This window comes from Vipera berus (assembly GCF_964194415.1).
Source record: "Vipera berus genome assembly, chromosome: 5".
Classification (NCBI taxonomy): domain Eukaryota; kingdom Metazoa; phylum Chordata; class Lepidosauria; order Squamata; family Viperidae; genus Vipera; species Vipera berus.
In genome coordinates, this window is record NC_138207.1 from 12,014,511 (window position 1) to 12,041,934 (window position 27,424).

The 27,424-nt window shown below is 38.8% G+C and overlaps 2 protein-coding genes across 6 annotated transcripts in view; both read right to left on the bottom strand.

Annotated features, from left to right (window-relative positions):
• Positions 1-5,163, bottom strand: part of MFN1 (mitofusin 1) — a 29,208-nt gene extending 24,045 nt beyond the window's left edge. Inside the window, exons 1-3 of one of the 4 annotated variants that reach the window (XR_014026692.1) lie at positions 5,022-5,161; positions 2,206-2,327; positions 854-989 (exon numbers count right to left, since the gene is read on the bottom strand). Coding sequence is in view for 2 of the 4 variants with exons in the window: in XM_081329631.1 (XP_081185757.1) it covers positions 854-989; positions 2,206-2,320 (251 nt within the window). In the remaining 2 variants the exon portion in view is untranslated. Of the gene's footprint in view, positions 1-853; positions 990-2,205; positions 2,328-5,021 lie in introns of all 4 variants that reach the window. The other 3 variants (XR_014026693.1, XM_081329631.1, XM_081329632.1) reach the window with 3 other exon arrangements.
• Positions 5,164-11,209: 6,046 nt separating this feature from the next.
• The window catches only part of ZNF639 (zinc finger protein 639), a 20,090-nt gene continuing 3,875 nt past the window's right edge, over positions 11,210-27,424 (bottom strand). The window contains exons 1-5 of one of the 2 annotated variants that reach the window (XM_081329634.1): positions 22,900-22,911; positions 18,682-18,750; positions 14,483-14,590; positions 13,164-13,295; positions 11,210-12,544 (exon numbers count right to left, since the gene is read on the bottom strand). In XM_081329634.1, the coding sequence (XP_081185760.1) occupies positions 11,394-12,544; positions 13,164-13,295; positions 14,483-14,590; positions 18,682-18,739 (1,449 nt within the window). In that variant the 5' untranslated portion in view covers positions 18,740-18,750; positions 22,900-22,911 and the 3' untranslated portion in view covers positions 11,210-11,393. Of the gene's footprint in view, positions 12,545-13,163; positions 13,296-14,482; positions 14,591-18,681; positions 18,751-22,899; positions 22,912-27,424 lie in introns of those variants that run through there. The other variant, XM_081329633.1, reaches the window with a different exon arrangement.

A 27,424-nucleotide genomic window follows, 5' to 3' on the forward strand; every position in this document is an offset into this window, starting at 1 on the left:
AGGACTCACTGGAGAAGAGCCTAATGCTGGAAAAGGTTGAGGGCAAGAGAAGAAGGGGACGACAGAGAATGAGGTGGCTGGATGGAGTCACTGAAGCAGGACTCCAGAAGATGGTAGAGGACAGGAAGACCTGGAGGAACATTGTCCATGGGGTCGCGATGGGTCGGACATGACTTCGCAATTAACAACAATAGGAAATCAACGTTTTCAATGCTAATACTAACTTTATAATAAGGTTACAGTAACAGAATCTTGCAAGCCTGAATGCCCTTCTTCCCTCCTCTATTTATCTGCATGAGAATTAGGGACAGTCCTGCCTCAGATGCTCTCAAATTACAATTCTGCCCCCCCCACTCAGATTTCTTTCATCTGACTCATCTTGGTTGGAGGTCTTCTTTCTGTTCCTCAAGGTTATAATTTCTTCCCATTATACCCACTAGAAAGTTGTTTTCATTTCTAATGATAGCATAGTCGCTGTAAAAGCTCAATTGCACATATTCTATTTTTATGGCAAACGCATTGTACCAGAGGCAAGAGGATCTATTGGAGCAGGCAAGTCAGAAAAGTCAAAATGGCAGCTGCAAATAAAGCCTCAAGCCCTTTTTCAGAAGAAAAAAAATCCTGAAACTGATATAATCTACTGAGAAATTATGTTGTACAAGCATCAATGGCGAGTGAAAATTGGCTACAAAACAGCACTGGAGTAACTCTTTGATTCTGAGCTTAATTTCCTCATGAAGTACTGTATGGTTTTAATGGCTTCTTAGGTAATGTGTTTGAAATAATTTGAAATGTATTATATTTCCCAAGAGAAGAACCTCACCCATTAATTCCCCCAAGGGGCAAGTCATACCTGCCAAAAAAAGCGACTTTCATATGCCGGCGTGCTAATACTTCACCAATTACGGCTAGCTTGTTTTTATAGGCCTGTATCTTTTTAAATTCGTCCATGGTAGCTATGCATTCAAGCTCTGGGTTTTTGTGGGTTTCTGTCATCAGAGAGAGAAAAACAACAGTTACAGAAGGCTAAAGCAGAACTACAATACTTTTTCCATTTAATGTGATAAATCCATGCAATTTTAAGGGACACCTGTTTCCCAAAGACCCGCCTTGTGCCAATACAATGAGTCCTCAAAGGACTATGGGCCTGGACCATAAATATAATCAGGCCTGAACAGGCAAAGTGGAAACTTGCTCTGGCTGTTTTTCTCAATTTTGCCTGAGCCAGCTAGAGGACACAGCACAATTACGATTTGACTGTCATCTGTATAAGACAGAAATATCTAAAGAGTGCATATTAGACAAACAGCCTATTAGGATCCTTATATTAAAACACGCATATTTCATGTGTGGTCAGAATCCAAAAATAACATATACAGTAATATGACCTTTTATTGGAACAAAACAATTCAGTTGAGAATTGCACATGTGAATTTGGGTAAAATGTAGAGATGACACAGAAATATGATTTGCCTTTTCCTTCACTTATGTCTTTTAGGCCACTTTTTAACAAATAGCCTTATTGTTCTATATTTGGTATTTTATATTCTGATACGGCCTAATAGTTCATAATAAAGTATTATGGTTCATCGCTCAGTTAGCCAGATGTTATGAATTCTGAATTATTTGGGGCACCTCTAATTATCCCTAGTATATTTGATCAGCAGCATATACTGTCTGTCAACTTTTAAGAAGCTCCTAATATTTGATAGGTGTCACTAACATCAATGTTTTCTGAGGAAGCACTATGGCTAGCAAATGCTGTTTAGGGGCCATAGAATATGAATCTGTTTTCATTATGAAGGCACAATTAAGTTGACATATTGAGAGGCTTTTTTCAGGGTTATAAAGTGTGAGGAGGCACTAATACAATTTTTGCCTATTTCTTTCTTTACAGATTTATCATAAAAAAACAAACAGAAAAACCTGCCAGAAATTTATGGCCTGACCAAAATGTAAGGAATCTTATATTCATCTTGCAGCACTATTTACAATAAAAGATTTGTGAATTTTGCCTCATCATGGCTATGCAAAAGAAAGAACTCTTAAAAGAGCTATGAAATGCCTTCCAAGGACATATATTCCAGAGTGTGAACAAAGCGCTTCTGTTTGAATCATTAAAGCTTTTGCAAGGTTCATGCAGCTGCTCTCTCTTACTCTCCCCAAAATATGCATTCCTGCCCCCACCCCCACCCTTAAACCAACCTTCAATGAAGTCTGCTCCTTCGGTAACAAAATTCAGTAATTCTTCAAAAATGGCAGTAATTGTCTTCTTAGCCAACACAAAGTGTTTGAGTGGAGAGGTATTAGAGTCCGCCATGATGGAACTAAAAATGATATTGAAGTTAACAATCAGGTATCCAGCTAGAAACCAGGAGACAGTGAGTTTTAGTCCTGCCTTCGGCATGAAAAACTGGCTGGGTGACTTTGGGGTCAGTCACTCTGTCTTAGTCCAGCCCTTAGTCCAGCAAGCAACTAAATTTCGTTTTTAATGTGTGTCATTGTGCCCACAGTAAAAAATGACAATAAAGGTTATCAATCCATCCATCCATCCATCTATCTATCTATCTATCTATCTATCTATCTATCTATCTATCTATCTATCTATCTATCTATCATCAAAGGCATTCACTTCATCCAGCATAGATTCAGCTTTTAATTCAAGATAAGATGTATAGTTAGAAATCCAAACACATATTAATATTTCTTTTTTTTTGTTGCATAACCCAATAGCTATTTTTTTCATCTCAGCAATGGAGTTTTCCTTCTGTATATATTATCAATATTTTGGTGGGTGAAATGCAAAGCAGCCGAGGACCTTATTGCTTGAAACTTGAAAGATTAAAACAGTCAAATGGAGGTTGAAACTGACTAGTTTTCTAGTCCAGGATGAAACCAGGAAGATACAGCAGGGCTGAAAAGCTTTAGAGTCTTATTTTCCTTGTGCCACACTGACCTAGATACTCAGAGCATATGTGCCCTGCCTACTAGCACGGCCAATTTAATGCTGTACATGGAATATGCTTTTCCCGGAAATGGATTGTGTTGCAACAGTAGCTAACCCATGTTATTTGCAAATATATTAGTATCAAATTAATAAAATTTCATACTAATACTGCACAAATGATATTGATACTATACAAATTAAGATGTCTTACTCAATTAAACTAAATGTTCATTTCCATACAGCCTAAACACAAACAAAGGCGCATGCAACAGCAATGAAAAGCTTAATAATATATTCATTAGGGCAGAGGCTTTTAGGCATCAGAGGCCAAGTCTCACACATTAATTTCTAACATTAAGGTGTTGCGATATGTGCAAAGCACAAACCAAAATTAAATTCATATGAAATCCAGTCAAATGAATAAGATGACCACAAAAGGTAACCTGTGCACTCATGTTAAATATGCTGTAAAATATATTACTTTACATAAGGTTGCTAAGCAGTACATATCTATTTTCCCTATAGGTATATTTTTGTGTAGATCTAATGTCTACCCCGGGTTCTCCAAAGTGCTCAATATTGACCCCATGGAACTATTATTATTTGTAGTACCCAGGGCTTTTTTTCTCATAGAACGCTCAGAACGGAGTTCCGGCACCTTTTTTGGAAGGAACCTTGTAGGATAGGCAAGGCAGGTTGTATGACATGTGTGAGTTCCGGCAACTTTTTCTTTTACAAAAAAAGCACTGGTAGTACCATTAAAGTAGCATTTATTAAATTATTGTCTTATAATAAATGTTTGGGGGTCAATGAGCATTAAGGAGACAATGAACTGAAGAGTTTGGTGTACCCTATCTTTCAATTGCAGCAAGTAGCCAAAAATAAGGATTAGGAGCTGGCAAAGTATTGAAATCTCCCTCTGAAAGTTCAAAACATGTAAGAACATATTTTTGGTGGGCAATTTTTAACTGATCTGCCTGGTCTTGTCTCCCACCCAGAAGTTTCCATCTGTTGCTCTTTAAAGCAGGGAGTCTTCAAACCTGGCCCTTTTATGACTTGTGGACTTCAGTATTGCTAAGCACATTGATTTGTGCTTCTTAGATTGTAAGCCGCCCTGAGTCTTCGGAGAAGGGCGGGATATAAATGGGATTAAAAAAAAAAATCCCAGAATTTCTCAGCCAGGCATGCTGGCTGAGGAATTCTGGGAGTTGAAGTCCACAAGTCATAAAAGGGCCCAAGTTTGAAGACCCCCTGCTTTAAATCAAGAATGGTTCTGGTTTTCTGGCCACCGGCTCATCAGGCTTCTTCCTCTCCCCAAGGCAAGATCCTCCCCAAAGAAAAGTTTCAAGCCAAAGATGGGGGGGGGGGGGGAGGACAGAGTCAGCTTTTGCAAAAAGACCTCTGGGTAAAGCTTTTAAGGGATGAGCCTTGGCCAGAAACGGCAGCCCTTTTCTCAAAGGGTTGCAAAATTCAGCATTACCCGAAAAGAAACTTTTCAGTGCTACCACTTGAAGATTGCCACCTTGTCCGAAACGTCTGCAAGAAAACAACCAAAACTTTTCAGACGGAACCCTCCGACATGCGCTGCCCCCTTTCTTTCCGAAACGACCCCCCAAACAGCTGCCCTTAAACTTCCTCCGCTTCTCTTCCCCCCCCCACCCACCCACCGCAACCTGATCAGATAAAAATAAGAAATAAGTGCTTGCAAATGCCTCGACCTCTTTTCACCTGGAATTTCAGGGTTGGGGTCTGCCCAGGAAACATGGGCAGGCAACCTTGCCCCGAAAAAAACGTTTGGCCTGATGCCACCCAGTCCCAGAGAATGGGACTACAACGCCCGGACGCCCAGTCAGCTGGGCACTGTAGTCCAACGCACCTGGGGAAGCACGAGGTGGGGAGGAAGGCTGCCAAAACGCCCTTGGATGGGTGCGAAGCCTTCCCCACCCCCGCCACGCCTTCACAAATGAACCCTTCCCCCCCCCGCCCTCACTAATTAAGAGGAGGGCTAATTAAATTAAATTAATTAAAGGCTCCCCGTTCACCCCACCGCCGCCACAGCCGCCTCCCACCTTACCTGGCAGGATGCGCGGGGATCTGGGCAAGACAAGCACGGGGCTCGCGCCCCTCCTCAGAACCTCATCGGCTTTGCCCCGCCTCCTGCTCTCACCCAATCAGGAGGATGCGTCCGGCACTTCCGCCTCCTCTCCCACGCCGGCTGTGCTTTGCTTCATCTTTACTCCGGGTCCTACGTCAGGCCTCGGGTTTTTTTTTTCCTTCGGAGCATGCGCAGTACGCCTCGAAGTTCTATCTCGCCGGCTCCTTCAAACGGCAGCCTGAAGTGCGGTTCTGAACCCAACTTCTCTCTCTCTCTCGTCCTTCAAAATCCGGAGGCAAAAATCCGGATCCCGCAATCGGTGGCATTAAACAGAGTTTTCTAGTTTTTTGTTTTTTTTGTGGGTTCCGTTTCGTGGTCGCCCGGATTTTCGCAGCCAGATAAGATAGGTTTGCCTTAAGAGGCTGGGCTAAATGGAGACGCCATCTATTTCAGGTTGCCGTTTGACTGCTGACTTATGCGGGGCAAAGGACTTCAAGACAGTTTTTGCCAACCTGACTTTCCACAGAGATCGATATTGGCGTGGTAGTTGAGTCCAATTAAGGGTTTGTGTAAGACGGTGTTGGTTTCTCTCTCTGTCTCTCTCTCTTTTGAAAATACTTTTATTTAAAAGAAGATTTTACATAATTTTTTTTTTAAAAAACCATAGGAACTTCCAATCTTTGTGGCAGTTACAAACAGCAATTGCCCATCAATCTTTCCATATTATAATCATCGTTCTCTTCTTCCTATAGACAAACTTTTAATCAATAAATCCTGGAATCACCAATTCATTTGTGTCCATTTTCAGCAAAATGTCCATCAAGGGCTTTCATTCTTTTATACAAGTAATTGTGCTTCCTTTCTTAAATCAAACAAGCCATTTCTGCAACTTGGCGTTTGTAAGGCAGGGTTTCCAACCTGGGCAGCGGGGTGGACTTCAACTCCCAGAATTCCTCAGCTTGCTCAGATTGAGAAACATTGGTATTATAAAGCAAGTAGTAGTCAGTAACTCACAAGCATTCCTTACAATTATAAACCCATTTCTCTTTTCAATACTGTATTAAATTTAGGCTAAGAGAAGAAGCCAGGATTTCTTAGGGCTTTTTTCCCCCTTCTCATAGACTGAAAACAGCAAAGACCGAAGCAGCTTATTTCCTGAGTGGGTCTGGGATTATAGACTTTTGCTCCAAATACTTTGGAAAGTAGAATCAGTAAGATAATTTTGACCAAGAAAATAGACCCCGAAGTGCTAGATTTGTGGGCGTTTCCCCCCCCCCTGTTGCTTTATCTTCCCTGCCATTTTCTCCATTGTTGATGCTCTGCCTGGATAGTAATGTTATTAGCTTTTATATGTAGCTTTAGGCTACATTGACACACGCTTGATCCTCTATAGGTAGTGTGTGCATTTGTTAAATGAGGTTTCAAAAGCTCTCCCTCATTGTTTAAAATCTGTACGGTTTAAAGCTCAGAAACAGAAGTTATTTGTTGGTTAGAAGACATACTCATGGATTTGCCAATGACCTCAGGATCAGGAGGTATCTGAATGAACTTCAGATAATAGGACAAAAGAGCTCCTAAATCTTCCTTTTGTTTTGGACACCAAGGCTGGAACTGATAAATCCCATCTTTAGATAGGGATTTATCAGCAATCTAAATAAAACTGGGAAAAATCTCAAGGTATTAGAAGTTCGTAATTGCATTAAGAGATTTCTTCATGCGCACACACACCAAATCTGAGGTCAAAGAAGATAAAAGACTGCAAAACCCCACAGGGATCCAAGTTGCATTTCCTCTCTACCAGATCAAGTGTGTTTTGGGGTAATCTCTGGGGAGGCTAATTTTCCATGCTTTCTAGGAATAACACTTTTCTATAAAACTAACCACATCTAAACTATGATACGTGGCCACCTTCAATTCCTAAATTAGGCTAGTTTGCTTACTGAGTTGGTAATTCCTTGATTGGGATATTATTTCTTAAGTGTTAATTCCTGCTTATTTGGGTGTTGATTGCTGGCTAGGAGGTATTATGGCCTTTTGGGTTTTGGATTGTCTCTTTTGAATAGTATAGACAGAACATAAAATAATAGGGCTGGAAGGGATCTCAGAGGTCTTCTAGTCTGCTCAAGGCAGATTTTATGCCCTCCTGGTCAAATGGTTGTCCAGTCTGTTTCTGAAAACCTCCATTGATGGAGCACCCACACCTCCAGGAGGCAAGCTACTCCATTGTTCTCACAGCCAGAAAATTTCTCCTTATTTCCAAGTTAGATCTCTCTTTAACAAGCATCCACGCATTACTTTTTGTCCTGCACTCTGGTTGTTTGGAGAGCAAATTAGTTTCTTTGTGATATCCCCCTTATGTTTGCAATAATGGTGAATATGTGTAGCTCAACTTGTTGGAAGAAAAATCAGGCCCAAACTGGGAGGCAGACACTGGAAATAAAATGAAGGCTGGCTGCAGGGAGGTCTGTTTGTTAGCCAGAAACTTGTGACACCAGCACGTTTCTGGGGTGGCTGACAAAATGGCATTTGAGAGTAGGTGGTGTTTTTTTTATACATTCTTTGGGGCTTTGTGATTGAAATGCCTGTTTGTGATGAAATGTACTTTGCTCTTTGCTTGAGTGTGCCCTTTTTGGCATTCTAATAATTGTTTCCTGACTCCCATTGTGCCTGGGAGGTCCCATGCCCTCCGTGTCCTTGGAGCTGGATGGGGAATGTAGATTTTAGGAGTCTTTGTTTTTCTGCTTTTAATCCCATTAGCTTCACCTTCTGTGGGAGCTGTAGCTCAAGGCGATTTATGAACGGAGCTGTCTGTCTGGCTTTCTGTAAATAGACTGAATGGAATGCTCGTTTTCTCAATAGATACAAAAGTGCTGTTATCTCATTCATAAAACTTAACTGCCTGGAGCGTTTTCCTGGTAGTGGAGCAAAGCGAATGATTTGATCCTAGGAAAGCCTCCTTTAGGAAAGCCTCCCTTTAAGTACTGGAAGACAGTTATCATGTCCCTCCCCAATCCTTCTCTTCCGATAGGCTAGAGTAGACCAGGGGTAGACAACCTTGGCTCTTTTATGACTCCTGGACTTCAACTCCCAGAATTCCTGGGAATTCTGGGAGTTGAAGTCCAGGAGTCATAAAAGAGCCAAGGTTGCCTACCCCTGGGCTAGACACATATCTAGCTCCTAGCTCCCTCAACCATTCATCATAGGATTTAACCTCCAGGTCCTTTAACAACTTAGTTCTTCTCTATATTTTCTAGAGTTTCAGCATGTTTTTTGGTGGTAACCAGAACTGTACACAGTACTCCGTCTGTGACCTCACAAGTGTGGTACATATGATTTTCTATGTATATGTTGTTTACTGTTGATGGCTGATTTGACTTAAGCATCAGGCTTTCAGGAATTCTCTAGCATTTTTGGATTTAGTTTTGTACAAAAGTAGGACCTCTCCTCATTCAAGAACACTGTCCTGGTTGATCTTTTAATCTGGAGGAACAGCTACCCTGAGGCAAAGGGGATGGAGGACTTGTTATGTGTGACAAGTAGCTTTGCTACATAATGGATAGCCTTACTTCAGCCATGGCATGACTGATCCAAATCCAAATGTACATGTTGAAACCTAAAAATATTAACTTGGAAGTGAACATTATACGGTAAAAATTGGGCAGGCAGGGGGCTTTTGATTGAATAAAATTGCATTAACATTGACCTCCACAGATACAGTAGATGCTCATGGCAATTGTTAGATGTTCCAGGATTAATTTCTTTCATTAAAATGAAGAAACTTTCGGGGTTGCAGAATTCTACTTACCATAGTCCGGCGTATAAGACTACTTTTTAACCCATGAAAATCTTCTCAAAAGTCAGGGATCATCTTATACGCCGGGTGCTGAAAATTTAGGGACAGGGCTGGCTGGAAAACCTGGAGCGGATCTCCCATTTAGTCTGCACAGGGAAAGCGGGACCAATTGGAGAAGAAGCTGCAGTCTGTGATTTTTTACAGGCTGGGGTCTGGGCGTCTTTCTTTCTAAAATTGAAGAGCAGCTGTAGTATATCCCAACTTGAAAGGCAGGTGGGGAAGGCAGCAGCCAGAGCAGCGGCTTAGCTCTAAGGACACATTTGACTCAGGAACTGGGCGGGCTGGCTGGAAAACCTGGAGTGGATCTCCCATTTGGTCTTTTTTTTTTTTTTAAAAAAAATCCCATTTATATCCTGCCCTTCTCCGAAGACTCAGGGTGGCTTACAATTTAAAGCACAAATCAATGTGCTTAGCAATAGCCTTCATTCTGTGTATATGCCTGTTTATTAGAGCTTTCACCACCACCCCAAGCAGCATTATTACAAAGTCAGCTTATTGCCCCCAACAATCTGGGTCCTCATTTTACCTACCTTGGAAGGATGGAAAGCTGAGTCAACCTTGAGCCTGGTGGGATGCGAACCTGCACTAATTGCAGGCAGCTTGTGTTACTTAAGGCTTTGCGCAGGGAAAGCTTTAGAGTGAATTAGGAAAAGTGAAAAAGTGAATTAGGAAAATAGGGAATGGTTGCTGGAATCAGGGGCTGCCACAAAGAAGAGGGAGTCAAGCTATTCTCCAAAGCACCTGAAAGCAGGACAAGAAGTAATGGATGGAAACTAATCAAGGAGAGAAGCAACCTAGAACTAAGGAGAAACTTCCTGACAGAACAATTAACCAGTGGAACAACCTGCCTCCAGAAGTGGTGAATGCTCCAACACTGGAAGTTTTTAAGAAGAGACTGGACAGCCATTTGTCTGAAATGGTATAGGGTTTCCTGCCTTAGCAGGGGGTTGGACTAATGACCTCCAAGGTCCCCTCCAACTACTTCTACTTCTTCATTATTATTATTATTATTATTATTATTATTATTATTATTATTATTATTATTATTATTATTATTTATTTTATTATTATTATTATTACTATTATAGTTTAATCCACTTGCACTGTTTTATGTTTACATGTTTGATGACAAACAGCCTTATGTTTATAAGTGAGTTTTCCTACTAAGCACCTGCATGTCATAAGCATTTGAATTAAAATTACCATATTAAAATCTGATGTTTTTTAATTTTTATTTGGTGTGCGTTGGAAGAGGGGTAGTCTTATACGGCGAGTATAGCCCAAACCCTATAATTTAACAGGAAATGTAGGGGGTCGTCTTATACGCCCAGTCGTCTTATACGCCGGAAAATACGGTAATAGAGCTGTTAAAATAGCTTAGCATAAACTGGTTCTTAGAAATGTTTTACTCAATAACTAGCATTAGTGGCCTGATGCTTTACATAGCAACATTTCATTCTTAAAATGAAACTGCTTTACAAATTGCTTGGAAATTAAAACACTGGATAAGAGTACAATGTCTTTCCTGGGACATGTGTCCTGTTTAATATTCGGTTCTCTTGTCTCAGGGCTGATTCATATTGAATATGAGATATTTCTCTTTAATAACATAAATGGGAAAAATGATATTGTGGATACAAATAATGGAAAAAATAGACGTCTGTGTTTAAATCAAGGATTCTTGCAGTAATAGAGTAATGAATCACGAAGTAAAAATGATATGAAAGATTTTTGGAAGCCTATTTAAAACTCATTAGATATATTACTTATTTATTTGTTCATTCTCTTTTTATTTCCCTCATTTAGCCAATACTGAAATATCGCAAATCAAAATAACTCTTAATGGCTAGATTCAAGGAAATAAATGTAATTGGCTTTCTGTATGAGAGTGACATTCAAAAGTCCTAGTTAATATAACTCTGGTTCTATAAATAAAAGCAAATACTAAGAAATCTGTGAGGGAGAAAGTTCATCATATGCATGAAGTAAACTCAGATGACAATCACTGAGAATGAGGAACTTTACAGGAAGGGACACAAAGGCAACACCTGCATAAAAGGTATTTTTTCAACCTCAGTAACATCTACACCAGGGGTGTCAAACTGCCAGCCCGCAGGCCGGACACGTCACCAGAAAGCCACGCCCACCCCATTGCCAGCAATGGCGAAAAAGCTCCGATACGTTGTGCGATCTCGCGTGACGTCGCGAGTTTGACATGTCTGATCTACATCGTGTGGAGGGTGAGGACACATCTAAGTAACTTCTGTTTTGCTTTTTAAATAGTAACATGAACACAAACACTACACATTGAGCAGGATGGTTGTTTATTGCCATCATAGGGCTTAATGCTGTGCTTCCAGACAACTGTACATGTGTTTTATTATGCATTAAAAATTTGATGAAATACACTTATCCTGAGGCTCAGCAGCCTTCTACACTGATGGAAACCCTGAAATGCTATTATTCTGGGATAGATGAGAAAATTCACGCATCCACAATCAAGTAGTTTCGTGTATCTGAAGATGACTCAAAAGGTCTCTTTCGTTACCAAACCTCATCAAACAATCAGTGCACTTGTGAGGCAGTTCAGCCGAATGCCTGAAGTCCAAGTGACTTCTGAGGTCGCCAATCTGTCCTGTTGAATATTCACAATACTGACACAAATAAATGCCTTCAGTCAGGTGACTGTTTAGGTGTTTGCAATATTCCAACATGCCTGTGAAGCCTTTCCCACAGTCATCACAAACATGAGGGAATATTTTGGTGTGCTCTATCGCCACGTGGCGATTGACATTGGTGTGAAGCCTGCTGCGGAAGCCGCACACTTGACACACAAAGAAGTTCTTGCACTTGTCAAAGCTGATTTTGTTGACCAGACTGTAATGGCCCTGGGGCTGCCTGCTGTTGTAGCTGTCGCTCAGCTCTATCAGCCGGCCTGCGTGCTCGTTCACCACATGGCTGTGCAAGTCCTCGGGGTCGCTTGTTTCGTGCTCACAGAACTGGCACAGGTACAGCTCATCGCAGCTGTGCTCCTGGAAATGGAGGTACAACTCACTACTGGAAGAGAACTGAACATCACATTGCTCACACCAGTAAAGATGGTCACTGAAATGCGTATCTGCTATATGCTGGCTCAGGTTTTCAAACATCACGGTTTTGTAGTCACAATATTTGCAAACGTAGGGGTCCTCCTCGTGGATTTTCAAGTGTTCAATAAGCACCTTTTTGGAAGAGAAGCTGTCTTTGCACACACGACAGATGTTGCCCTCAGGGCAGGTTTTATGCTTTAGAACCACGTGCTGCTTCAGGTCCGAGAAATATTTACTGTTAAATGTGCATCGTTCACATTTGTACAAACCGCTGCTGTTGGCCCGGAGCAGGGGCCATTTGGGCGGAATGGTGACGTTCAAAGGAGGGTTTTTGTCGAGCCCTTTGCAACTTGCAAAGGGGATTTCCTCTGCATCCTCAGCTTCAAGCTTCTCAGGGGAAATGGTCTGAGTTTCAATGTCGTGGACCTCTACAGCCTGGACTTCAGTAGTGGAGATCTCTACAGTTTGAATATCCAAAGGTTTCTCCTCTTCCGTTAAACTGTCACTGAAGATGGGGGACTCGCACGAATCTTTAAAAATCCCGTTATTGTTGTTTTTATCTGCAAAAGGAGCCAAGACCAAACTAACCAAGAATGGATTCTATCGTATTTTTAAATTTTAATTTACCGAGTACATTTTTACCCAAACCACCACCACCACCACCCCACCAGGGGAAGAGACTTTAATTGTCTTCCTGAGAAAAAGAGCACCCGATCTCCCTAAGAATAAGTAGTAAGAGATACTGGATGCTATGGTAAAAAAATAAAAATGGGCAAATACCGTTATTTTTGCTGGATCACTACCATGGCAATTCTCTGCGTATTTGTTTTGTCAGTTCTACTGAATTTGTCTGAACTATACCTGGATACATCTTAAAAGAGGTGCATATTTTTATTCCACTCTTTCATTAAGAAGATGAAGATAGCTTTCTTACATTCTATATAGTCTTGCGTACAACTCTCATCTGCTCTGGGAACAAGGCCAGTAGGAAATGATTCTGATTTACAGTCCCAAACATATGGAGGGCATGAGAAGAGCTATCTTTGTTCTAATGACTACAATGCACCCAGGCTCTCATGATCCAAACTTTTAATGTTCACATCTTTCCCCCTTTCTCATTTTGGTATTATTAGTAATAGGGAGAGTAAATGAGAATTTACACAATCACCTTTCCTTTACCTTTTTTCTTAGGGTCCATCAAATGTGTCCCCGGCACATTAGACTGGATCCCACTCCACTGAGATGTCCCAGCAAACACCTGGCTGCCATCCTCATCAGCATCTGTACTAGGCGCTGTGTTATGAAATCGACCTGAGGAGGAAAAAGATTATTGTTTACTTAATCAATTTATTTGGAGACTCACTCAGAACACAACTGAGTATTCTGGTGTTAGCCCCCTAATTCAGTTCATACTTTTTTCAGAGCTTGCAATTCAGAGCTTGTTTCATACCTTGTTAAAAGACTGATAACAAATAATATGGCTTCCTCCTACTTGAGTACAGGATAGTAAAATTTTAAAAAGCTAAAATTATTTCTCTGTACGGAAAGACTGACTCCAGACACTGAGAAAGTCTACTAAGCTAGGCCTGCCTCTCATAAACTTGTATGTTTTGTTTAAAATACTCTTGCCCATATTTATTATGTCATGCAAAGTACGTGATGATATAACATGACCAAATGTTTTAAAACATTACTGTTCCCTTAAACATTTAAATTTCCAATGCATATTTTAACATAGCAATCTGAACTGATTATCTGAAATCCCATCTTTACTCAGAGGCAGAAGTTCTTTCAAAAATAATAGTAATCCTGTCAAACATTTCTGAAGTCACCTATATCAGTAATAGGTAGCTGCCTACAAAAATGGAATTGCCAGTCGTTGCCTTGTGTAATCATGACATACTATGATGGCACAAGTAGCTTTAACCTACTCCAAGTTTTAATTCCATTATATATAGCACTTTATCTCATTCATCAAGCAAACATATTTTCATAAATCACTCTACCTTTCATGCCTTTTCATCTTATCATAAATTTTAAACATCAAACATGCAGTAAACTTTTCTTTTTCACTTGCACATATATAAAAAACTCTTCTGCACATATTATATTCAATATTAAGGTAGAGTACACCACCCACACTTTTGCAAATTGACATCTGTTGTGAGCTTTTTCATAAAAATTTGGGTGCACATTCTTAGGCATATAACAAACTAATGTAGGTTTTGCATTCGCTTTTTATCTTTTCCTTTGTACAGGATAATCATTGTCAAACACAAATGCACACAAATGCTAAATGAATACCAGAGACAAAGTTATTTTTAAAAATCTAATTACACCATCTACTTCTTAACTTTACAGTTGTCTTTTCATACAAGTTTTGGTTGTACATAGGCTATAAAATGGAATATTGTGTAGAATACTATTAAATCTTCCCGAATATATACAAGACAGGCAACCTGCTCAAAAATACAAATTTGCAAAAGGCTAATCTTTACCTCGGTTATCAGGAACTTTTGGGTCTAGCTGTTTCATGGAACAGACACTGTAACAATGGTCAGAAAATATGCCACTATTATCTATGTATTTTGGAATCCCTGAAGAATCTAAGACACAAAAAAGACAAAATCATGAACTTAAATATCTGATGGAAGTTATTTCTTGACACCTGTATCAACATTTTTAACTTTCCTATGGCTAAATTATTTGATGTTAAGAGAATAGAGTGCAATCCTTAATAGGTTTCTTTAAAAATAAGTTCAACTGGCTTTAGTGAGATTTACTGCCAGTATTACAGAATTGCAGACCCAGAAAGGAATATATAAATGCGTAAAAATTAGACGGTGGTCTGTGATCCTAATAAACTTTAATTAACAATAAGTTGTCTGTTACAGGTATGAGAGAGGAAAAATTCTAACTCTCCGATAAATAGACAAATATCTGATATGTGTGCGTACGTGTACTCTCTCTCTCTCTCTCTCTCTCTGTGTGTGTGTGTGTGTGTGTGTGTGTGTATGGTTTACAAGGCAAAATTTAAAAACAATACAATATAAAATTAAAATAAAATTAAATTAAGTCTAGCCCCAAAAAATTAAAAACACAATTTAAAAACATTAAAACCCCTCAGTCCAGACCAGATAGCTCAAAGAGCCAGGTTTTCTAGGTTTTTTTTTGTGTGTGTGTGTGTGTGTCTGTATGTATATATATGTGTGTATATATACATACATACATATACACACACACACACACACATTTATATATATATAAAATTATTTTTTTAGTTTTCCAATATTACAATAGTATCTTTAAAAAGCAACGTGGTGTCTGGGATACAATAATTCCATTTCAGACAAATACATATTATTACAAATCTCCAAATTGTTGTAACCAATACCTCTCTTTTTTCCTTTAATATATACTCTCTCTTATCTACATTAACATACTTCTCATTGCTATCCATCAGTCATTTAATAGTTTTCTTATATTTATCAATACTTTAGTATATTTTATATTTTAACATTCCATCTTTAAAACATCAAACACCTTATATATTTTTCTAGCTTTAATTTTACAGATATTAAAATTAAACGTTTAAAATTTCTCATTTTCATATTGCTAAATAACCTCCTTTCCCTTTACAATTTTCTCCAATACCTAGTAATCTAATACACTTATTTATCTCATTTCCATATCAATATTAGTAGTACAATATTAGAATAGTAGTCATTAGAATACCAATTGCAAGGAGGAGAAAGAGGAGGACAATACAATATTCTTATTTCTCATTTATAGTTTCCACATATTAAAAATTAACCAAAATTTCTTCCGTTTCAACATTTATTTATTTATTTATTTTAATTCCATTTATATCCCGCCCTTCTCCGAAAACTCAGGGTGGCTTACAAGCTTAGCAGTAGCCTTCATTCTATGTATATGCCTGCTTGTTAGGGCTTTCACACACACCCCAAGCGGCATTATTACAAAGTCAGCTTAATTGCCCCCAACAATCTGGGTCCTCATTTTACCTACCTCGGAAGGATGGAAGGCTGAGTATTACATCCTCTCATGTCACTACATCCAAGTATATTAGTTACATTCTATCATTTTTAACATATATACATCTTTATCCATATCATTTAAGGAACTCAATATTTCAATGTTAGTATTCATACATCTGTGTTTTATTTTTATTTTTTTAATTAGTATTTTTATCTACTCATCAAAACAATCTCTCGTAATCCCAAGTACAATCCTGTCTATTTTGGTATTATCTGTTTCAGGCCTCTTAAGAATGTCCATATTTCTGCAATCTTATTCTTGCTTTCTTATTCCTTTTCTTCCTTTCTTCATTTTTCGCTTGTTTGCCTCAGGATCATCAAAGCATTCTTGTGTTGTTATATCATATTGAAGTGGCCCTCCAGTCTCCACTTTTGAAGGATTGAGGAGTCTGTTAGCAGCACTAAATCTTCTCATTATTTTTGCCTCTTGATATAATTGTCCTGGTCTGAATAATTTTTTTCCACCTTTTTCCATTATAATCTTCAAAAGTCTGTATTTGTTGAATATTTAATTCTTCTGTCAATGTATTTGATTGTTCAATTTCTTCTGTTAAGTTCTGTCCTAATAAAATATTAGTTGTAGTCACAGTTTGAGTTTGTTTCTTCAAGATGCTTTCTAGTTCTTTTCCAAAAGCTCTTATTTCATTGCCAGCTGAAGAAAGGAACTGATAAGTTTAGTAAGATATTTCCCACATAGCATAGATTTGTTTTTGAAACTCTTCCATAGTGAAGTTTCACATCTAGTGTTCAAGGTTAATCTTGTTTTTCTTAAATATTTTCTTGATTTTTTTAAAGAGAAAGTCAGATTGCAATTTCAGGTTTAGCCACTAGGTGTTCCCCAAGTACTTTGAAAATTCTTTTCTTTTAGTCCGTCTTTTTTCAACTTTTTTTTTAAAAAAACACCCCTGGGCTTGCTTGCCGCTTATTTGAAGGGAGGGTTGAATTCCCCCTCCCTCTCCACAGGGGGGAAGGTACTTAGCAGCTTACTTAGGTGAAAAGAAGAAGATTAAGGTATAAGAGAGGAATCTTACCCCCATCTCTTCCATGCTGCTTTAATGTTGCCTGATGGTAAGTTTGACTTTGGCTGTCTACAGCCTACTAACTGGCCATATTACTATGGCCAGTCTTTCGTCTGCCGGTATGAAGGGAATGCAGGCATTAATGGGGGGGGTTTGCGGTTCCCCCGCGTTTCTGCAAAAGCCCCTTCTATCTGGTTGCCCCTCCAAGGCGGCTCTTCGGCCCTTTTAGGACCCCCCAGCGATGCAAAACTGGACGTGGAAGATGAGAGCCGTCCTCCAGACGTCTATGTCGGCTGACTTGGCAAACCGGAAGCCCTAAATATATATAAAATTATTGACCACCCACCTTACCATCAAGGTAAGATCAATTCTTTTTGTCTCAATTATCCCTCCAGAACTAAAATTAAACTTTTCTGATTACTTCTAAATTATACTTTAATTGCTCTCCAACATACAATTCTTTAAATGTTAGCTCTTTTAAGGTAGATCAGGTAAGAATACAGACAGTATAAGTTAATAGTAGAACTCTATTTTTTTATTGATATAATTATCAGGACAGAAACTTGAAAGAATGGAAGTTTCTCTTTCCTTTGGTATAAGCCTTATACCAAAGATAATTAAGGTGGGCCAATCTTGAATTTCTTTCTCGCCCCCTTCTGCTTTTCCCGACTGCATACTTTCTTCAATGCTATTCCTGTCTGCCTCTACCCAAAGCACAGAGACACCTTCCTTGTTTTTTTCCTTCATGCCTCTCTTTAACCGCTCTTAGTTTCTACCAGTTCTACCCACTAGTTTCAGATTCCTTGCATTTCATTCTTTGCCAGGTTCTCATCCCAACTTCAGTCTCTTGGTTTCTTCCTGCATCAGAAGATCACTTCTAATCCTTTTTCCATTCTTCTGCTTGAAATCTGATGGCCCTTTATTACACAGTGGCTTGTCCTTTGCTTCACTTTCTTTCGGGGGGGGGGGGTAATTTATGGCTGCCCCCATCTTCACTTAAGCAAAGAAAGGTAACTGCTCTCTGGGGTCACACGAAAGCACTCATAGACGATTTCTTTTTTTTAAAAAAAAGTGGACAGGATCCACAGAGTATCACTATCTCTCTGGAAACAATTCTGTCAGGACTGAAAGGTTCTGTTTGCCAGAGTATGCTTTACATTTAAAACAACAACAACAACAAAAACGATGGTAGAATTGGTGCTGTGGGGAAACGTGATAGTCTATGTACTGTGTTGTGTGCTTAATTTTTCCTTTTTCCAAATCTCAGTGTATAATAAAGAAAATAAACCACAGGGATAGCAACTAAACAAATATTGTGCATAGGAATTGGGTTAAATTTAGGGATTGAGCTAGATGATATACAATGTATCTTCAACCTTTACATCCAAGGAGACAGACATTAACATTTCTACTGAAATCAGTTACTTTGTCCTGTACTTATATAATGTAACAACGAATTAAAGACAAGACTACACAGAATTTTAAGAATTCAGTTTTTAGTTAACCAATCTCATCTAAAAAAAATAAAAAAATCTAGCTTCTGGAAAGTTTAACATACATTCAGAAGAAAATGCAATTTACAGTAACTCAAATGAGCAGCTATAGCTACATTTGATTTACCCGAGTAGCGTGACGGATGCAGCGTCTTCCTTTTCCTTTTCTTTGGATGCTCATTCATTTTGCTTTGGTCTGAAATAACAGCAATCAAAGTCAAGCATACTAGTTAATGCACTACTGGTCAATTTGCAGTTATGAAGAGTTAAGAATTACACAGATGGAATCCTCAAGAGAAACCCAAACCCCACCCGATTAACCAACACAATCGGTCTATCTGCCAGCACACTTACAAAGTGCACCCCAGGCAGGTTCAGTTAGATTAGAATACAGATCCAGATATTCCAAGTACCATTGTCCTTAATTTGGTGCACCAAAAATGCAGATCTGCTGAGAATTCTGCAGCTGTAATTGGGAATGTCTAATCTAATGAAGAGAAGGATGAGGGGTGACATGATAGCAGTCTTCCAATATCTCAGGGGTTGCCCCAAAGAAGAGGGAGCCAAGCTATTCTCCAAAGCACCTGAAAGCAGGACAAGAAGCAACGGATGGAAACTAGTCAAGGAGAGAAGCAACCTAGAACTAAGGAGAAACTTCCTGACAGTTAGAACAACTAACCAGTGGAACAACCTGCCTCCAGAGGTGGTGAATGCTCCAACACTGGAGGTTTTTAAGAAGAGACTGGCCAGCCATTTGCCTGAAATGGTATAAGGTTTCCTGCCTGAGCAGGGGGTTGGACTAGATGACCTCCAAGGTCCCTTCCAACTTTATTATTATTATTATTATTATTATTATTATTATTATTATTATTATTATTATTATTATTATTATTTGGCAGCAGCAGCAGCAATAATAAAAATTACCTACCTACCTACTGAGCTTACTCCTGTTTTACTTGGCAATGATATTGGAATAACTTGCCATCGCTTTCTTTTGGATGACTTTCATGTGTAAGTGTGCAAGTGAACTGGTCAAAATTTTGACCCAACTACCTGGGGGCGGGTACTTATGACCTGGATTCAAAGTTCCAGTGGTCCGGAGGGCCCCCCCCCGTGGCCAAGGGACCACACCCCAGATGCTTGGCAATCAAGCTGCATTTATGACTGTTTTCAGCGTCCTGCAGTCATATGAACATTCTTTACGATGGTTTGGATTGCAGTGTTAACAGTGGATCAATGGTGGTTCATTGAATAACAGCCAGAAAAAAAAGATTATAGCATCGAATTAGTCATGCGACAGACCCATTTTACAACCGTGATGGGAAAGGCTCCATTATGGTCATAACTCGAGGACTATTTGCAAAGAGCAAATAGGGCTGTGATCCCATGGTCGTGGCCTCCTTTTTCTGGCAACCTCTTGCTGCTGAAATAGACATTCGGACACATCTTTAAGTTTTATTAACATGCCGATTTGGATACAAGAAAGTTCTCTGTACTTTGCTTCCTTGTCTGTCACAGCAGCCGCTGTATAATTATTTCACAGATGCAAGATATTATCACTTTAAATTGGCCTTATTATTTATTGGACGATTTATAAGTATTTTAGGATAGGAATTGTGTTATTAAATGTAGATGCCCAAAGAAAGCATTAGAAATACCATTCAATAATTTCTCGAATAAAAGAAGTTCACAATCGCATTTCAATTTAATGTTACCACCCAATTACAGAAGCCTCAGGTCAGAAATTTTCTTACTAATTAAAATATCAGTTAAAGATTTCATAAGAAAATACACTTTCGCTCTTTATTGCTGAGGTAAACCCAAAAGTATGATGAAAAAGATGCGACAGTATTTGCTCAGGGCGATTCTTATCTGTCAGCTTCAATGCATAATTCATAAGTATAGTCCTGGTATGGCAGAACCCCGCTAGACAATTCTCAATTCTCACCAGGCAATTTATTTTAGTATTGTATATTACTGATAAATTATTCTTGATCTGATATCAGTTTTAAACAAAAGCTGTCCTCTCCTGGTGCAAATCTTGTAAATTCAAAGTCTGATTCTTGGAGATCTCTAAAGAAAATGACAGATAATTTGTTTAAAAGTGGCTTGAGGCTGCATATGTAGCTTAGAAACTACAACCTCAAGCAGGCACCTGGAAAAAGCATGGTCAGAAACAAATGCTCCATTCTTCTCATGTAAGCTAGTGAGAGGCACTACTTAGAGATCTGAATGTAAAAGGATTATGAAGTTATTTCTCAGTATTTTTTTTAAAAAAACATGTAATGCCCCTATATCAACACTACAACATATTAAATGAAAGAGAACAGTCTATTATGCTACAATTTCCCAAACTGAATGAAAGCACATTTGTGATGGTATTTTATCTACAAGTTGATCTAAAAGCCAGCAGGAATCAACAGTAAATCTCTATCTTGGTTCTCTATTGTTGAAGAAAGTCCTTTTTCAGGGGCTTTGGGTTATTGACAAGCTTTGACAGCTAGCTGAAATGTGTCAGTGTCACCAATGCAACTCCTATTCTGAGTATTGAACAACAAAGCTTTCACTGTGATGTAAAGTAAGCTTTCTAGTTTAGGGGCCAGTGGGAATAAAGGGCGACCCTTTTCTTGAAAGTGGAGGGAGTGAATTCATTGTAGTTTTTGTTAATTCTATGGGGGGTTACCAAAATGTAAGCATCTTCTCTAAGCATTATACAACTTTTGGCTTTCACTGGTTTTTGAATATGTCATTTTCTCTCTCCTCTTCGATGTTCAAGAATGATATTGCAATCCAGAAAGAAAGAAAGAAAATCTGTCTAAGAATTTCCCTATAATTATAATGAATCCTTATAATATGAATTTTTCAAATTCAATTTTAAATTAACTGTTTGCATCTCCAGATCTGTAAAACAAAAATATGAAAGAACGTACAAGTTGCTAAATAGAATTTTTTTTAACATTTTTTTATTTTATTCCAAAAAATAAATATAAAATATGAAATACTAAAGAAAAAAATCTAAAAAAGAAAAAAATAACAAAAGCAAAACAAAACTTGACAAGAACATTAAGAATTATGAGTTAAAAAGTGCAAAAAAACAAAAACACATATTATCCACCCTAGTTGAGCACTAAAAAATCTATTCCAACCATAATAGCTCCCCGCATTGCAAAGCAGGTCCAGAATTTATAAATTTCTACATCTCTGTGCAGCCTAATTGACCTGTCATACATTACATATATATGAAAAACAACAGCAAAGTTAAAGTTCAAGGCCCTATGTTAACAGACTACCATTGTAATTTACTCATAGAAACTCTACAACAGTTCCTTATCTATCACAAATCAACCCCAACCATTATTGCTAATCTGTCCGGGATCAAATACCCTTGTTTGGCTCCTAATAATGAAACCTTTCCTTAGGTTTTTAATTAGGAACTTTCCCAACACAGTTCATAAGTCTCTGTTGTAAATATCTCTGCAACATCTGTTTTTGAAAAATTCTCCTTTCTCACACTCCTCTTGCCAAGAAAGAAGTCCAGTCCACTGTTCATCAATTCCACTATCTCAGAATTTCTTGTGTTCGTATTCCTTTCAAACTCTTCTGGCACATATATATTTTTCAAACCAAGTGCCTTCTTCTTCACATCTGCCAGCAACAGATCAGATTCCAATTCTTCAAGTTGCAAATCAAATCCCATTGTTATTTCCTGCTTTTGGGTTTGTCTTGAGTGTGGTTCATAGCCATTGTTGAACCAGCAATTTTTTTGTTTATATTTTCAAATAAAACCTATACATTGGAGAACATTTTTTCAAATGCTTCCCAGAAAATTATATCACCTTTTAGAGACATTTGAGAAACACACTGTTCTTTCCAAGGACATGAGGAGCAGATAACCCAGCATCCACAAGGAAGGTTGAAATAAGTTTTTTCCCCCCTAGAACTAAACATGACTAAAGGAAGGGGAATTTTCCCATCAAAAGTTAAGAAACAAAGATCAGAGGGTTTTTTTATTAAAGAGCTAGAAAGAACAAAATTTGTAATATGATCCGGTATAAATGTAAGTCCAATCAGATGATATTCACTGTCAGAAAATATACTTTCATTGCAGACCTCCTTATGGCTAAAATGAAAGTGGTTTGGAATTTAATAGTAAACAGTGAAAGAACAGGAAAAAATAGTTGCAGAAGTCCAACAAAAGATTGTAAAATAGTTCAGCAGTCAACTAGTTGTAAATCAAAAGGCAATAAAGCTTCAAAAATTACAATTAAAACCTAGGCATGCTTAAGAAAAATGAACAGCTGAGAGAAAAGATGGTAAGAGACCCAACCTTCTGATTGCTCCTCACCAAGAATTGCAGTCTTCAAGATCCCCTCTTCTCCGTAGGTGCGTGATTGCCTGAAGGTAATGTTGGATCTTTCCTAGTCTCCCCTTCAAAAAACAGGGAGCAGAGCCACCAAATAACCAGCTTTTGTGGCAAAAAAAGAGGTCACCAATTGTTCAGCACACCATCTTGGGTGAAGTCCGCTAAATAGAATTTCTGATTATTAGAAAAAGAAATAACACCAAAGGATTGAGAACTACAAATTGTACAAAAATAAAAATAAGGATGTTATTTTACTAACCATGGAATATATTACGCAACTCCAATATTTGTATAAACATGGACAAACAACTCTTTTCAATAGAAGAGAATATCTGACTGAACTGTGGAGTCCTTGGTGCTGTCTGAATTTGGTTGTTTGCTTGCAGACATTTCATTACCAACTAAGTAACATCATCAGTGCTAGAGAGTGTGGGGTTTGCTCCCTATTTATATATAGTAGCTAGCTTTGCCAGTATTGGTGGAGGTGTGATTTTTTTCCTTGGTAGCTCCTTGATTTAGGGTAGTTTTCTGCTTGATTGTCTAGTGTTAATCAGACAAACAATCCACTTTAATTTTCAGTTTGGAAATTGTTTGTAGATGTGGAGATTGGGGGACAAAGACTTCATAAACAGGAGTCCCCACATGGAATCAAACACAGATCCCAAAATAAATAAATCAAGGTTTACAGCAGTGTTTATTAAAAAAAAACATGTGCTAGTGAGACTCCCTCCAAAGAATACTAAGAGAAGTCCCATCCACTCACAATTATACAGCTCAAAAAGACTGGAGAAACTAATGCATAAACAACACATTATGTAAGCATACATATTCATAGGTACCTTATGTTACTACAAATAATGGACCTCTGGCCACTTTCTGCACTTTCCTTCCAAAACTAAAAAGAGGGAAAATAAAGCAATAAAACAAGGAAGGAAAAATCTCCTGTAAATAAAGAGGAGGGGGCAATTTGGGAATGCCAGACACCAAAAGAAAAATATTTCCCATTGCAAATCTATGGGATTATTCTAATTTACCAAACTGTAGCCTTATATCTTTATACATCATCATTTAATCAATTTTACTCATCTAAGAACTGATTTTCCCACACTCAATATGGTGTTCACAGATCTGCGCATTCAAACTAATTTGGCTTTTTGATTTGTGACTGGCATGCTATTATGGCAGTCATTTTGTAATTGGACATGTCCCTCCAACATAAACATAAAGTAAAAGTTATCTATTACTAAACTGAGGGGTGAAATTTACAAATATGTACCATGTTTTCCCCAAAATAAGACCGGGTCTTATGTTAATTTTTGCTCCAAAAGACTCATTGTGTCTTATTTTCCTATTAGGTCTTATTTTCAGGGAAATACGGTACTAAATGCATCCATCTGGCTGATGATCTTAACTGGGGCTTATTTGGGGGGTAGGGTTTATATTACGAGCATCCTGAAAAACCATGCTAGGGTTTATTTTCCGGTTGGGTCTTATTTTCCTGGAAACGCAGTATGTATGTGTGTGAACATAAGGTATTTCTTAAGAAACTGAATTTATCTGAAGGGTTTCTAATTCTTGGTTCACAGAATAGAAGTGTTCCCAAGGCACTGAAATGTCTTGGAGGAAATTCACTAGAAAGAACACTCTGAACTGTGGAGGCTACAAGGCAAACTTTCTAAAGATCAAGGATAATCTATGCGCAGGCAGAGGTTTTTCAAAGAGAGAATTATGCTTGGTTAAGCATCTGTTAAGCACCCTTTAAGAGCTATAAGAATAGTCAATGACAAAAGTCTTTGAGGTTTGTATCTTGCCCTGCCATTAAGCCACTAGGTAGAAAATCTTTTATTGGTATAATGGAGATCTATGTACAATGAAACTAGGAGAGGTGTAAAATAGGCTAAGATGAGATTGGTTCCCTCACGAACCTTTGAACTACATTCTATTATGTAGCTGGGCTTCAGAAGAGCTGTAGTTATAATACCATCAAGTTATTTATGCACGTGTTACGTACTGGAAGGTCGGCAGTTTGGCGGGTCGAATCCCGAGTGCCGCGTAACAGAGTGAGCGCCTGTTACTCGTCCCAGCTTCTGCCCACCTAGCAGTTCGAAAGCATGTAAAAATGCAAGTAGAAAAATAGGGACCACTACGGTGGGAAGGTAACAGCGTTCCGTGCGCCTTTGGCGTCTAGTCATGCCGGCCACATGACCACGGAGATGTCCTCGGACAAGCGCTGGCTCTTCGGCTATGAAACGGAGATGAGCACCGGCCCCTAGAGTCGGAAACGACTAGCACACATGTGCGGGGGAACCTTTACCTTTACCTTTTACGTACTGAAGATTTGGTTTAAAAAAGTAACAAATGTCTACAAAGAACCTGAACATTCTAAACTCTATATACTACTAAATTTCTCATGTCTGTTTCATTATTTGTAACCTTCAACTGGGCAAAAGACGCATCATAGGGCAACAATTTTTAAATCGGCGTTTTTGCTATGTGCTTTTTTTTTTAAACTAGCATATTATCCTTTCTTCAGTGTGACTGTGGGAGTCCCACATCAAAACTATAGATTACATCGTGACCAGTTGTAAGCCGAGGTCATATACCAGTCCAGTATCTGTTTTGTTTTTTTAATATAAACAATGCTGCGCTTCAATGGTTAGATGACCTAGAGCAGACAGGTCAAACTCGTGATGTCGCGCAACATATCGGAGCTTTTTCGCCATTGCTGCATTGGCTTCCAGTTGTCTTCCGGGCGAGATTCAAGGTGCTGGTGATGACCTATAAAGCCCTAAATGGCATGGGCCCAGATTATTTACGGGAGTACCTTTTGCTGGCGTTAACTTCCCATCGTCCTGTGCGCTCCCATAGAGAGGGCCTCCTCAGGGTGCCGTCGGTCAGGGAATGTCGACTGGTGGCCCCCAGGGGGAGAGCATTCTCTGTGGGCGCGCCTGCCCTCTGGAACCAACTTCCTGTTGAGCTCCGGATGGCTCCCGACCTTCGCTCTATTCGCCGCGACCTGAAGACTTGGCTATTTGAACTTGCCGGCCTGGACTGAGGGATTAGGGTTTTAGATTTTAAATTTTAAATTTTAGAGCATGTTTTATTGTTTAGGGCTACGTGGTTTAATTTATTTTAATTTTTGTATATTATGTGTTGTATATAGTGTTTTAATTGCCCTGTACACCGCCCCGAGTCCTTCGGGAGAGGGGCGGTATATAAATCCAAATTAATAATAATAATAATAATAATAATAATAATAATAATAATAATAATGGGGTGGGCATGGCTTCCCGATGATGCGTCCAGCCTGTGGGCCGGCAGTTTGACACCCCTGGCCTAGAGAGACATTGAAATTTGAACATAAAGATTCTTTTAACATTTATATTTTACTATGTTTTTCTAATCTAGATGAAATGTTTATATATATATATATATATATAAACTGTATATATATATACTGTGTATATATATATACTGTGTGTATATATATATATATATATATATATATATATATATATATATATAAAAAAAGGTAAAGGTTCCCCCGCACATGTGTGCTAGTCGTTTCCGACTCTAGGGGCCGGTGCTCATCTCCGTTTCATAGCCGAAGAGCCAGCGTCCATGTATGATATGCCATAAGCATATAAATAAGTAGGACTAAATGAAAACTGGGCTAACTTAAAGAATGCATCCAAAATCTGGGGCCCAAGATTCTTCTGGGATTGAAATTTGGCAAGGTTATAGTCACTTCAGGGCTGCCAAGCCCATCTGCGAGCATGAGACTGTCGTTGTCAATTCTTCCTTTAAGTCAAGTCAATTGGGAATCTGGCAGGAAGTGGCTCGCACTGTCACTCAATGTAGACCACCCACGAGTATTTTGTTTCTCTGTTTAGATAAAGAAATATCTTTGAAACAATGATCCAATGGGTCGAGGTTATCTTGACTATATAACGGTAAATATTAGGATGAGAAAAAGCACTTGGGAATGGGAAGAACATGGCTGCTCGTGCTTTTCTCACTTTCAGATATTGCCTGCAAAGTTTCCAATTTATCTTAACTGCACTGCTAAAGTTTTGAGACTTTGGATGCTGATCTAGATAACACACACACACACACACACACACACACACAGAGAGAGAGAGAGAGAGAGAGAGAGAGAGAGAGAGAGAGAGAGAGTTCTTACACAGGAAGAGAGCACAGACATACCACACTCAAGTATGCATCTCTGCTTCCAAATGAATAACCTTCAGCTCAGTTCAAAAATTTCTGCATTTGCCAAAGGCAATTCCCACCATCGCAACATCTCAGAAATCACCCGGGTTTCTCAAAGATCACTAACTTGGGAGGGTTGAATTATATATGAGGCTGTATGGGTTAGCTGGAAGTCAAGACAGGAAACCTGTTATCTTAAAATATCCAAGTCATATTGAGTGGACCTGTATACGGTCCCCAAAACAGAAGTTGTTTCTTCTTTTATGCCAACTGAAGGGAAAGAATGGGGGGGGGG